Here is a 12,577-nt window from a genome sequence, read left to right as displayed (position 1 = left end):
CACTTCCTTCTGTGCTGCTCCCTGTTTCAGGAAGGTGAGGCTGAGGAAGCCAGGTGGTGCTTACAGATCGACCAGAGCCATATGCCAGGCTCATCAGCAGGGGCACTGTGCAGCACACAAATAGCTGAATAGCCTCTGGGCTTCACGGACACCGGTGTTTTATAATGTATTTCACTGCAAAGTCAGATTGGACCTGAGCAGGTTGACATATAGGTATCTTGCATAGATCTTGTCTGAATAATTCAAAGTAACAAAAAGCTTTTTTTAATTGTTATTATTTTTAAACTAATAGGACTAAATTGCTGGCTAAGCAAACTACAGGTAGTAGCAGAGAGTCTCCTCACCCAGGTGAGAGAAGCTAACACCAAGGCTTTATCCCTCATATTACAGTGTTGTAGCTCTCTGTAGGATTTGCTGTGCTTGTACACAACTTAAAACACGTCTCCTTCCCCTGAACTGGGAAGTGGAAGGCAAGTAACTCTTGATAGACAGTGCAGTACCTAGAGATTGCTGGGCCTTGGAAAGAAATAGCTGTCATAACAATTGCAGGAGTTACAGGGGGCACATTGAGTCCAAGCCCTTGTTCTACACAGGACCACTCAAAACCCAAACTCTATGCCTGAGCACATTGTCTAAATGCTCCTTGAGCTCCAACAGCTCAAAGCTGTGTCCACTGCCCTGGGCAGCCTGTTCCATGCCCAGTGCCCTCTGGTGTAGGGCCTTATCCTAACACCCAGCCTGACCCTCCCCTGGCACAGTTCTGTTGTGGGGGCCTCTATCCTCATTTGAAGCTGCTTTAGCAGGCCTTGAAGTTTGCATACCCTACTGGGTGGATCACTGACAGCTGGAAGTGTGCTGCGGTCAAACTGATAGTTCATATTCAACACAGATTGTGTTTTTAACAACAGAGAGCTGATATTGAACCATACAGAAACAACTTTTCAGTCCTCCCTTTCTTTCCTTTTGTGCTGGGCAGCTATTCTGTACATCAGTAAGACTGATGAGATTCTGCTCCTCCTGTTATGCTGTTATGCTCTAATTGGATTTTCAAATACACTGATAAATTTTAATCTCAGTGCTCTGCACGTATGCATATGCACACGTGCATTTCACTACCTGTGGTTGTAAATGGAGCAATAAAATGGCTGGTTTTCAGAAGCTGTGCTCTGCAGACAGTCCTTAAATGATATCCAGAACTGTGAGAATGGTGATTTGGATAGCAAATATGTCCATCTCTTAAAGCAAACAAACAAATGCACTATGACTCCTAAATAAGAGCAGGAGCAATATTTGACCAGGTAGGTTCCTGTGCTGTGTAACGTCATAACTGAATTGGGAGTAGCATATGTCCATGTTTGAAAATCTGATATGTACCAGGAATGAAAGTACTGTCCTGTTCAAAATGGAAATAATCAGAGCCATTGATTGTCAGATGCTTTTGTTGTTAAAGCTTTGCAGAATCAGCACTTAAATCTGCTAATGTTTTATATGGTTTATGAGTGTTCAGTGTTACTCTAAGCATTAGTCATAGAATCATAGAATGGCCTGGGTTGAAAAGGACCACAATGCTCATCCAGTTGCAACCCCCTGCTGTGTGCAGGGTCACCAACCACCAGACCAGGCTGCCCAGAGCCACATCCAGCCTGGCCTTGAATGCCTGCAGGGATGGGGCATCCACAGCCTAATTGTTCGAACTGTTCCAGTGCCTCACCACCCTCTGAGTGAAGAACTTCCTCCTAAAATCTAACCTAAACCTCCCCTGTCTCAGTTTAAGACTATTCCCCCTGTCCTATCACTATCCACCCTCATAAACAGCTGTTCCCCCTCCTGTTTATATAGATAGATAGGTAGATATGCACACTCCCTTCAAGTATTGGAAGGCCACAATGAGGTCTCCCTGGAGCCTTCTCCAAGCTAAATAAGCCCAGTTTCCCTCAACCTTTCTTTACAGGAGAGGTGCTCCAGCCCTCTGATCATCTTAGTGGCCCTCCTCTGGACCATTTTAATGTGGAAGAGTTTTAAGTAGGTGCATTTTTCAAATAACATATTAGCTGCTAAATCTTTAGAGATTGTTACATCTAGTAACTTTGCAGATAGGTATGACATTTGCCCTAGCATACATAATGTGATTGGTGAAGCATTTGATCATCTTTGTGGCTTTCAGCATTATATGCAATTTATGGCACACTTAAAAATACACTTTTAACATAACATTATTGGCATAGCCTCAGAACTGAGGTGCCTTTCCATGAATTGCTTTGCCTAGCAATAACTGTTACTCTTGGAATGTTTAGGTTTGTGGAAACCCAAACAGAGCATTATTTTCACTGATCAACTGACAGTGACAGGCGTAATGATAAGGAATGCACAACTTCCCTCTGCAAGTGGGATGAATTGCAGACTGTAAAACTGGCACGTTTCCATTCCTCCTTTCACTACCTGCTGTGATGAATGCAGCAGGAAGTGTTTGTCAAGCTATTAAATGAAGACTGTCTCTCACCACATTATACATTTCACCATCAGTCACTGCTCTGAGCTGTATGTTAAAAACATGATAGCAGAATCCAGTCCCTCTGCCATGATGAGGAAAATAGTAGCTCTGGTTCTGTAAAAGCAGCATGTTGGACTTCTTATTGTAGAGTACTCAGAAATGAACTGTAGCACTGGATAAACAAAGCAATTTCATGTTTCTCATTGTCTAAATAGACTTCTTTTATTATTTTCTTACAGGAACCTTTGTAATCATGGATCATACTTCCTTGCAGGAAATGCAAGCTTATGTGGCTTAACAGCAAATAATTACTTCAGGAAGATCTTAAATGTCAGAAAGGCTGCCATAATATCTGCTTTGCCAATGGCTGTTATTCCATTTATTTCAACAGTGGCAGTTTATGATGCTTTTCTGCGTGGCCCTCTATTTTCAGGTAATTCGTTGTTATCAAAAAGCCTTTGCCTCCTGTGCACACTGAACACTGGATGAGCTGTTCCTCTCTGCAAATCTTGAAAGCCTTGATTGGTAAAGCAGGGTTTCAAAAACATGATGCAGTATGTTGGGCAGCAGTGAGCTGTTCAAGTTGTGAGTGGGGGAGAGAGGTATGTGTATTTTCACTTGTACATAATTCTTTCCTGTTAGACCTCCCTGATTTTTAGTACTTTACTCTCATGTGAAATTGGCATTTGAACTCCAACAAAGCAGTTTGGTTTTCACTATCTGTACCATTTCATTAAAAGGTCAATTTTAGAGTGATAAATTCTGTGCAGGTTAGTGTGCTGGACTTATGTGGCAAGGTTTTGTTAATGGGGGCTGCAAGAGCCCAGCAATGCCCCTGTGTCAGAGCAGCTCCCACAGGGACCCCCTGCTGGGCAGAGCTGAGCCATGAGCAACACTGTGTGCACCTCTGGGAGAGTAGATTGAAGGGAGGGGAAATCTGTGCAACAGCAGCTGGGAGACAGGAGACAGAAATAGGAGAGAAGCAGCCCTGCAGCCTCAAAAGTCAGCGTAGAGGTTTTTCAGGCATGGAAAAGGTGTTCCCTGCAGCCTGGGAGAGGCTGCTCGTTGAGCAGGCTGTTCCCTGCAGCCCATGGGCACCATGCAGAGCAGATCTCCTCGTGCAGCCATGGAAGAGCCCATGGTGCAGCAGTGCATAAGCTTGAAGGAGGCACAGCCTATGGAGAGCCCCCAGAGGAGCAGCCCCAGGCAGGAGCTGCTGCCTGTGGGACATGTTTTGTTTGCTTTTGGTTCTCAGTGCTCTTAGTTTGTTACCTTACTGCTCACTGCTACATTCATCTCCCTTATGCTGAGACTGTTGTGCCTGTGATGGTACATGATGAATGAACTCCCTGTCCTTATCACTCTGAGAGCATTCTTTCCATTATATTTTCTCCCTCTGTCCTGAGCAGGGGGAGTGCCAGAGCAGTGCTGTTGGTGCTTAGTGCCCACTGTTGTTTATCCATCACAGCTGGAACGAGAGGAGGAGCAACAGGAGGGCTTTTAAAAAAGGGAAAAAAAATAAAAATTAAAATCAATGCCTTTACAGCTTGGCCATTTCTGCATAGTGCCCGTTTCTGTGTTGCATGCAGCTTACAATATGATAGAGCTATGTGGATATTGACAGTGAAATGCTTTGCTTGTCCTGCAGGTGAGCTGGACTGCCAAGTCTGTGCCATGGTCAGAGGAGGATTAATAGGTGCTGTTGTGGGTGGTCTCTACCCTATTTTCATGGCTATCCCTGTGAACGGAAGCCTTGCAGCCAGGTATGTCTCATCAATCTGCAGTGAGTTACATCTGGTTATATTTCCAGCTCTCAGTTTAAACTGTGTGAATTTTTAGTGTGTGCACACAGTATCCTCCTGGAGGCTTTTACTGCGTGAAAGGTGATTTGTACCAGTCATCTAATTACAGGGAAAAGCTGCTAAGAGGTATGCTCACAACCCTCCAAACAGGAAAAAAAGATCTACAAAACTGAACCAGAGTACTGTAAAACATTTGAGTTTAGCTTGGAACCTTGCACGCTATGCATGATACATGTGGGCATTTTAAATTGAGGCTTCCCATCCCTCAAAGCAGTGAACAATTCTTAGTGGTGTTTGGCTGGGTAGCTGAATGTTTCTGAAGTGCTCAGTACCCAAACTCCCTGGCAGGCGTGATTGTACAGCATTTAACCACAGGGAGAACTCAGCACTTCAGTACCACCAGGTGAACTTAGGAGAGGAAGGAGAGAATAATATCTACCCAAAGTATTCTTACTGACTGTAAATACCGATGCTTAAATTGGATGGAGGAAAGTAAAATAAGTTCTTACCACTATTTATGTTTTTTTAGGTACTCTTCATCTCCCTTGCCAGGGAAAGAGAACTTACTGCGCTTCTGGCTCTCAGTTTCTCAGCCTGTCTTTAGAAAGATGAGATTGGGTGTGCTTATACAGGTTCTGACTGGAGCTTTTCTTGCCACTAAACATCACGGAGTGTATGTCAAAGTACTGGAGCAGATGAAGCCCGGCAGGGATCCTGAAGAGTTACAAGCCTGAAGTTGAACAACTTTCCAGTTCCCATGGATAAGAAATTGTAATAAAAAAGAAGTTGGTGCTTGCTGTCCTTCTTCTAATAGAAAACAAGTTAAGGCTGTGTGCTGACATTCTTTTCAACCCTCAACTTGAGTGTAAGTCAAGTTCTTCATTGTGCCTGGCACAGAATATATACCTTGATAACATCTCCATAAAAAATAAGTGTTTTTCTTTGGAAATGGGGAAAAATAAGTAATTTTTTTTATTGCGTGCTTACGGTTTGGCTGGTGGTGATTCTGCATTTTACTGATGTGCAAGTAAGTTTATTAAAAAAAATTAATAATATTACAATAATGCAGATAACACTGATACTTAAAAACAAATCATGCAATTTTTTTTTTTTTCTTGAGATTGCTGAAAATCTGAGTACTTTCCTCCCTGAACTTCACTGAAGTAGAATTCCTGTCACAGATTTTGTTTGGGCTGTTACCTGGGTACAGCTATAAGCTGCAGGGAGCACCACGATCACAGAGCAGGCAGGAGTGATACTCATGTCAGAGCATTCCCAGCACATGCATTGACACTGGGACCAAAAAAAGCCTAACTGGAACAAACTGTCCTCCAACCAGTTTGCCTTGAAATTGGTCTTCTCCTGAAGCAATGAACTACATTGAGAGGCCTCAAAGGGCTGTTGCTGTGGTACCTCAGCATCCTCTAGTTAGAAGTTAGTGGTTCAGAGTGCTTTCTTTGTGAGTCAGGCCTGTATTCACCCTGACAGCTCTATGTTCTAGAGGCTTGATTTCCAGCTGGAGACCAGCAGCAAGCAGTGCTCTTCAAAGAGTCTGTACTGGGAGCAGTGTTAACATCTTTTTGAGTAAAGACAATAGGATTTTCTACAGAAGCAATAATCTCAGTGTGCTGCATGATCTTCTTTGTAAAACCTACATCGTTACTGAGCAGCAGCTACATACATTTTATTTAAATTATACTATCCCCAGAGATGCAAACAGTAATTTATATATTAAGAATTCAGCCCTAACTGGCTTTCTTAAAAAATTCCAAGTTGGACACTGACGAAGGTTGTATTTCAGTTTCATGTTTATTTTAGTTTCCTTGTTATAGCAGGACAATCATAGTAGGAATCATAGTGAGAAAGTCTCACTACCATGCTATTATTTCTCTGTAACCAGGAGCAGTGGCCTTATTTGTACAGGCAAAACAGCAAAATGACACTGCAGCTGCAACAGCTGTTAGACAAAGTTGGTTGTTGGTTTAGTTTTGCTTAACCTGAAGTATTCCTATGTTCTCACACTGACCTGCATCTAAGGGGACACTTTGGCCAGCCTTACCTTCATCATCCTCCACTTTAGTGATTCTCACAAATATTTTACTAGGCAGTGAACGATGGTATTTCCAAGAGTTGTGTCATCAGACTTTAACTCACTGAACCACTTACCTGTGACAAAAAAAAGAACAATGATATTTTACCTATTACTTTGCAGTGGTGTCTTTAAGAAAATGAATGGTTCAGAGGTGGTTACTTGAGTGTTTACATAGATCTGGCTGACAGGGAAAGCAGACCCTCACACTATGGGTGATATTCAAAACCTCCTTCCATTCCATACACTGTTTTTATTTTGCTGTCAATTCAAGTGGTAATTATTCTCCAACTAATCAAAATGCATGCTGTGTTTTTAAAGGGTTCAGTGAGGACAAACTGTTCTCTACTCTTATTTTAGGACGGAAGGTAGAGAGCATTCTGTACAACAATAGCAAAACAACACTCCTTGGGGTCTGATCTGTATGCCTTCTGCTACCTTCATAGCTGCAAGGAGGCAGTCAGACTTCACATCACATGCCTGATAAATAGCCTGTACTGATAGACTTGTGATTAGTTTAAGTCTGAACTCTACCAAAAGGACACCAAGGGACTGGCTATAGAAAAAAATGAAGATAAAATTAGTACTTTTCTAGTGTTTATCTTGTACGTTTTTCATTTCAGATGGCAAATCTCAATGTTACATCTACTCCACATCCCCCCGCATCAAGTCCTGCTCCAGGCATCTTCCTGCCATTGAGCAGAGGCAGTGTTATTTCTCCAGCTCTCTATATCCTACAGCAGTTGGATGAAAAAACACAGGCTCCACCACTGCCAAGGTGCAGTTTTACACAGGGCGTTCTTTAAACACAACCCATTTGAGTATCCCCAACAGCTAATAAATCCTTGAAACATTTACAAATAGAATGCTACAAATACAATCTTGTTGATTCTCACAGGGAAACTCTTTGCTAGCTTTTGAGAACAGAGGTTCTGTGGGCAGTTGTTAGGTAGATGTTCCTCCTGATGCTGTGAAGCTCTTCAGAAAACAGAAGAAAAGTTAATGTGCTGTCTGTAAAAGAGAGCCGAGAATGAAATTGCTTCTTACTGCACTCTAAATAGCTCCAGGTGGCCTTGGGGTGAAGAAATACTGGAAAATTTAGTATAGTTTGGCAGTTCAGCGCTGAAAGCCAGCACATTTCTTTAATGTGCTCTTTACAAATAATGCATTTAAGAGTAATAGAAATCAAAGTCCACAGCTGCATGTGGCTCACTCTGGAGCTTTACAAATGTTGCCCCTTCAGAACCCTGTAACACTTCATACACTCACCCTAGTGCTGAACACAGAAACAACAATGTGATGGAACATCATGGCTAAGAGCACGTTATTGACTATTTATCAAACTTCAGAACCTAGTAAGGATAGCAAAGAGGGAGACAGCAGCCCATGGAATGTAAAAACTCCACTCCTCTGTGGCTTATTAATTAGACATATTCACACTAATTAAGGGAAACAGCTGTGAAATACAAAATGTAGTTATTGCTGAAGAACAGTCCTATCTTCGGTTCAAGGAATAATGCCTTTGTTTCTTCTTTATTTCTTCTTTACCCCAAACTAACTTGAAAGACAGGTGAGCAAGAACCTTCCTTCAGGATGCACTGATCCATTTAATCTTGTGTTCCATCAGCTCACCCACGCAGCAGAATTTCCCTGATTCCCATTTCATGTAATGAAGCACTCAATTAAAGCAAGGTACCAGCGAGAAGAAAAAGATGAAGAAAACATTTGAGCCCAAGATCAACAGGTCTGACTTTATTACGATACCGTATTCTCATCTGGATGGCATGTCATTACAAAGAAACATTTACAATATATTTTCAAGTATTAAGTTAAAGTCATTTCAAGGCTTCCACTTCAAAAAGCTACATTAATACACCATACAGATGGTACAGTTGGTTAGTTTCAAATAACCTCCTCCCCTCTATTTGGTTTAAATATGATTCAGTAGGCACTAGATATGCCTGCAGCCACTTACTTTCTGGGACATGACCTTGTTCTTGCACAGGTCTATGTCACTGTGTGTACCACAACATCAGACACAGCTCAGGTGGTTTCATGGCTGGAGTGATGTGCAGCTTCATAACAGAGATCTCTGACTCCTACCGCTTTGCAGTGATGCAAAATGAAACAATGCTTATTTAACTTAAATAAACTGCACTGAAGCGACTGTAGCAGTGCCACTGTAACATCCCACACTTGCTGCATTTGTGTTTCCCTTCTCATGCACACACTAAAATTCAAACTGAAGCGTGGTTGTGAAGCCTGAGCCAGGCAGATTCAACCTAGGCTCAATCTAACTCACTAATTTCCATTCTGTGTATCAGTCAGCACACATCTGGAGAAGGTCCTGGCATAACCCTAGAGCAGAGCACACAGCTAAAGACTGAACCTCGGAACAGTCCTGCCAATGCCACCGCAGTAATGCATGTCTTAAGTCTCTCTTGTGCTGGCAGTGCATCCTGAACAGATGGAATTCTGAAAACACTGCTTGATAGGATACTGTCTTCTAAAAAACATCTCGGATGACAGATAATGAATCCCAGCATTCAACCTTTTTTCGTTTGTTTAAACAAAGACAGCAAAAGCCCTGTTACCTCTTTATTCTCATTTCTTATACTACCTTTTAAAATAAAGCAGGAAATGTGGCCAGCAGCTGGTCCCGTCTCTTCTGCCCCAACACAGCTGAATCCACTTTAGCATAAAGAAAAACAAGGATGCTAAATACACGTATACTTCATCACACAGTGATGTTTCACAAAGAAAAATCATCTTCGTACCGAGGAGCACTTGATGAGGTGTAGTGCCAACAGTTCCAATTGCTGAGAGAAAACCCTTCTGCTTAGCCTTAAATACCAGATTTAAGGCTGTAAGAAACAAAAGACTTCCAAAACACTAATTAGAATATTTTCTTAAAAGTTAATACATGGGACTGATTTAAATCTATTCTTTGTGAAACCTCACTTTACATGTATTATCATTCTCACAATCCTTCTTCCCCCAGCTGACGTACAGAAAAACCACCTCAACATCATGACACAACTACCTGCTCATTCTGTGCGATGGGGAGAAATGCTACTACCAGAGAACACACGCTGCTGTTCATCAACATTTTTCCTCCTATCTCAGTTAATCAGGAAGAATTTCTCCATTAATTAATCACATATATGCTCATCTCCATATTCTGCTGAACTGAATGAAGTTATGGATTTCTGGGTACTATAAGAGTAAGCTAAACTAACATCTATGGCATCCTGATCAGGAGTGGTGTCGTGAGCAGGACTAGGGAAGTCATACTGCCTCTGTACTCAGCACTGGTGAGGCCTCGCCTCGAGTACTGTGTTCAGTTTTGGGCACCTCAGTACAGAAAGAGCATTGAGGTGCTGGAGCAGGTCCAAAGAAGGGCCAAAAGGCTTGTGGAGGGCTTGGAGAATGGGCCATATGAGGAGAGACCAAAGGAACTGGCGCTGTTTAGCCTGGGGAAAAGGAGGCTCAGGGAAGCCCTTAATGCTCTCTTCCAATATCTGAAAGGTGATTGCAGCAAGAGCAGGGCTGGTCTCTTCTCACTGGTGACAGGACGAGGGGAAATGGCCTCAAGTTGCTCCGGGGTAAGTTTAGGTTGGATATCAGGAAAAGCTTCTTCACAGAAATGGTTGATAAGCACTGGAATAGGCTCCCTAGTGAGGTGGTAGTCACCATCCCTGGATGTGTTTAAAAACCTTTTGGATGTGGTGCTCAGGGATGTGATTTAGTGGCGGGTTGTCAGAGTTAAGGGTAGTATGGTTAGGTTGTGGTTGGACACAATGACCTCTAAGGTCTTTTCCAACCTGAGCAATTTTATGATTCTATGATCTCTACTGTAAAATTAAGCACATGCATATACATGCAGTTTCTTTAAAATTTAAAGCTACTCTGAAACAACAAAGGAATTTCAGTGTGCACAGGCACAGAGATTACTTGTGAGAGGTACTCAGTTATTTGCAAATCCGCATGATGCCAACCACAGTTCTCACGGGAGTTCTATATAGAAAGTGATTTCTCTACATTAAGGTTCCACTGAACAGACGTAAGCAGCGTTTGGGTTCTGTTCCAATAAGAAAAACTCTGCATCATGAATTCAAGAAAGGCAGGAAAGGACAATCCTAAAGGGACCATGCATCCTTAACACTGGACTGCATTTTAAGCCATAGATCACATTTTTCATTTAAAAGCAATTTACTTGTTCTTTTGGGACTTCCACTGTGACAAAAGACTATAAATGTTGTATCTTTAGCATATTTTCCCTTTTGCAGCTCACCAGCTCGTGGTTCAACAGAAAATTCCTATTTCAAATGGCAGAAAGCATTTACTTTTAATTCAAAACGCAGCTCACTGACCGGCTACTGCGCGCATATTGATTTAGAACAGAAAGCAGCTACTCAGAATGGTGTTTTCCACAACTGAGTTAGGAATCAGAAACATCACAGCAAGGCAGGGACCAGAGATACCATCTCCTGGACCAGTCACCGCATGAACGAGACCGGCACAAGCAAAGCAAGCTGTCTGACACCGCATTATGGGAATATATTGATCCTTACCAGGTTGCGAGGTGGGAAACGACTGCTCTTTAACCCCTACACAACGGAGCCTGGCAGGGCAAGCACCTAAAAGAGAAACTGTCAGAGAGGTTTTAATAGTAACGTATAACCAAGAAGCAGCACAATTTTATACGCATGCTTTCTTTTTCCAATCGTTACTACTTGCCGTCCGACGACGACGTCTTAATGAAGGTTTCGGTTTTCTAAGCGAGCGTTTTCAGCTGGGATAAACGGGCTGACACAAACCCGGCTAGGTCAACGTTATCTCTACCGACAGCCGCACGCCGTCCAGCCTCAGGTCGGCGCCGTCCGTTCCCCGCCCGCAGCTCCGCGTCACCACCGCGCCCGGCTCGCACCGCCGCCGGCTCGACGCGGCCTTCGGTCGAGGCGCTCACCCGTCGTTCGGAATTCCGTCACCCGAAGGCGACAGCTTCCCCTTCTCCGCGAGGAGGCACTTGCGGCGGGTAGCAGACTCTACGTTTTGAAGGAGGCGGCCGCTCGCCGAGCGCAGATGGAGCAGAACTCCACCGACACCTGATCCCGCTCCACGTGCAGGCAGATCCCGCCGGGAGCCGCCCAACGCTCCTCGGGCTCCGCGCCCGGCGGCTGTTCGGGGCCGGGCGGCCGCGCGTTGGGCAGCGCGTAGTCGTGGTCACCGCTGTCGCCGCCGGCCCGGCTGGGCTGCTGTTGGTGCTGCTGCTGTTGTTGGTGCTGGCGGCGGCCGTCCCTGAAGAGGCTGGTGCCCAGGCGCAGCCCGCCGGCCCGCGTCCCGGCCAAGCGGCTCAGGAGCTGCCCCAGCGCGCTCTGGTTGGCCAGCACGGCCCGCAGGTAGCCGCTCTCCCGCTCCAACTCCCGCAGGCGGCGGTTGAGGCCGCGGTTGCGGTCCCGCAGCTGCCGGTTCTCGGCGGCCAGGCCCTGCAGGCGGCTCTCCAGCCCCAGCACGTACTGCTTCTTCTTCAGCCGGTTCAGCCGCGCCGCCGCCGCCGCCTTCAGCCTGCTGCCGGCCCCGCCGCTCCGCCGCCTGCGGCCCCGCCCCGCTTCTCCGCAGAAACAGCCGCTCGGCTCCGCTCCCGCGTCCCATTCAGGCCTGGCCGCCTCCAGCAGGTCTCCCAGCTCCAGCCCGGGGAACCAGTCCTCTTGTTCCCACACCTCGGGCGGGCCTTCGACCGCCTCCTTTTCCTGTTGCTGTTGTTTGGGCCTCGCCGCTCCCGGATCCCCTTCCCCGCCGCCATCCCGCCCTCTCGAGGCCTGCCCAGCGCCGGCGAGAGGCCACGCAGCTCCCGAAGGGCTCGCTCCGCCCGAGGAAGCCGCCAGCAGTTGGGTGAGGCTGTGCCGCATGGCGGCGGCGGAGGGAGGAGGGGGGGAGAAGGCGGCGGCCGCGGGGCCCGGGAAGAGCGGCGCGGAGCGGCGATGCCGCGGTGCATGTCGGGAAGCAGCGGGCGTGAGGGGATGGGGGGGGGGGGAGAGGAGGAATGGCTGAGGGCTGCGGCCGCGCGCGGGAAAAGCGCGTGTGAGAGAGTTTAACGGTGCCTGAATGGCTGCGATGGGACGGACCTTAAAGCGCATCCGCTCCTCATCGCTGCAACGGGCTGGGTGCCCCACACCAGCTCCGGCTGCGCAG

General features: G+C 45.7%; 2 protein-coding genes across 2 annotated transcripts; one reads left to right on the top strand and one right to left on the bottom strand.

The window, feature by feature from the left end:
• The first annotated feature begins 2,736 nt into the window (after nt 1–2,736).
• Nucleotides 2,737–5,031, top strand: LOC306957916 (transmembrane protein 126A-like). The gene is made up of 3 exons (XM_079549267.1): nt 2,737–2,924; nt 4,140–4,254; nt 4,823–5,031. The coding sequence occupies exons 1-3, from the start codon at nt 2,855–2,857 to the stop codon at nt 5,025–5,027; spliced, it is 390 nt and encodes a 129-aa protein (XP_079405393.1). The 5' UTR covers nt 2,737–2,854; the 3' UTR covers nt 5,028–5,031.
• Nucleotides 5,032–11,430: 6,399 nt separating this feature from the next.
• Nucleotides 11,431–12,294, bottom strand: CREBZF (CREB/ATF bZIP transcription factor; the record flags this gene model as incomplete). Its single annotated transcript, XM_079549268.1, has 1 exon — nt 11,431–12,294. One exon carries the CDS (start codon nt 12,292–12,294, stop codon nt 11,431–11,433), a length of 864 nt encoding a protein of 287 aa, XP_079405394.1.
• Between the last annotated feature and the right edge of the window lie 283 nt (nt 12,295–12,577).

The sequence above is a fragment of the Tetrao urogallus genome, assembly GCF_951394365.1.
Source record: "Tetrao urogallus genome assembly, chromosome: 1".
NCBI lineage: Eukaryota > Metazoa > Chordata > Aves > Galliformes > Phasianidae > Tetrao > Tetrao urogallus.
Note: the sequence above shows the minus strand (reverse complement) of the source record. Positions and strands in the feature narration are given on the sequence as shown.

Coding starts and splice junctions, on each gene's coding strand:
- LOC306957916 (XM_079549267.1), top strand. CDS start 2,855: ATGGCTGTTATTCCATTTATTTCAACAGTGGCAGTTTATGATGCTTTT. Junction 2,925..4,139: donor GCGTGGCCCTCTATTTTCAG/GTAATTCGTTGT, acceptor CTTGTCCTGCAG/GTGAGCTGGACTGCCAAGTC. Junction 4,255..4,822: donor AACGGAAGCCTTGCAGCCAG/GTATGTCTCATC, acceptor ATGTTTTTTTAG/GTACTCTTCATCTCCCTTGC.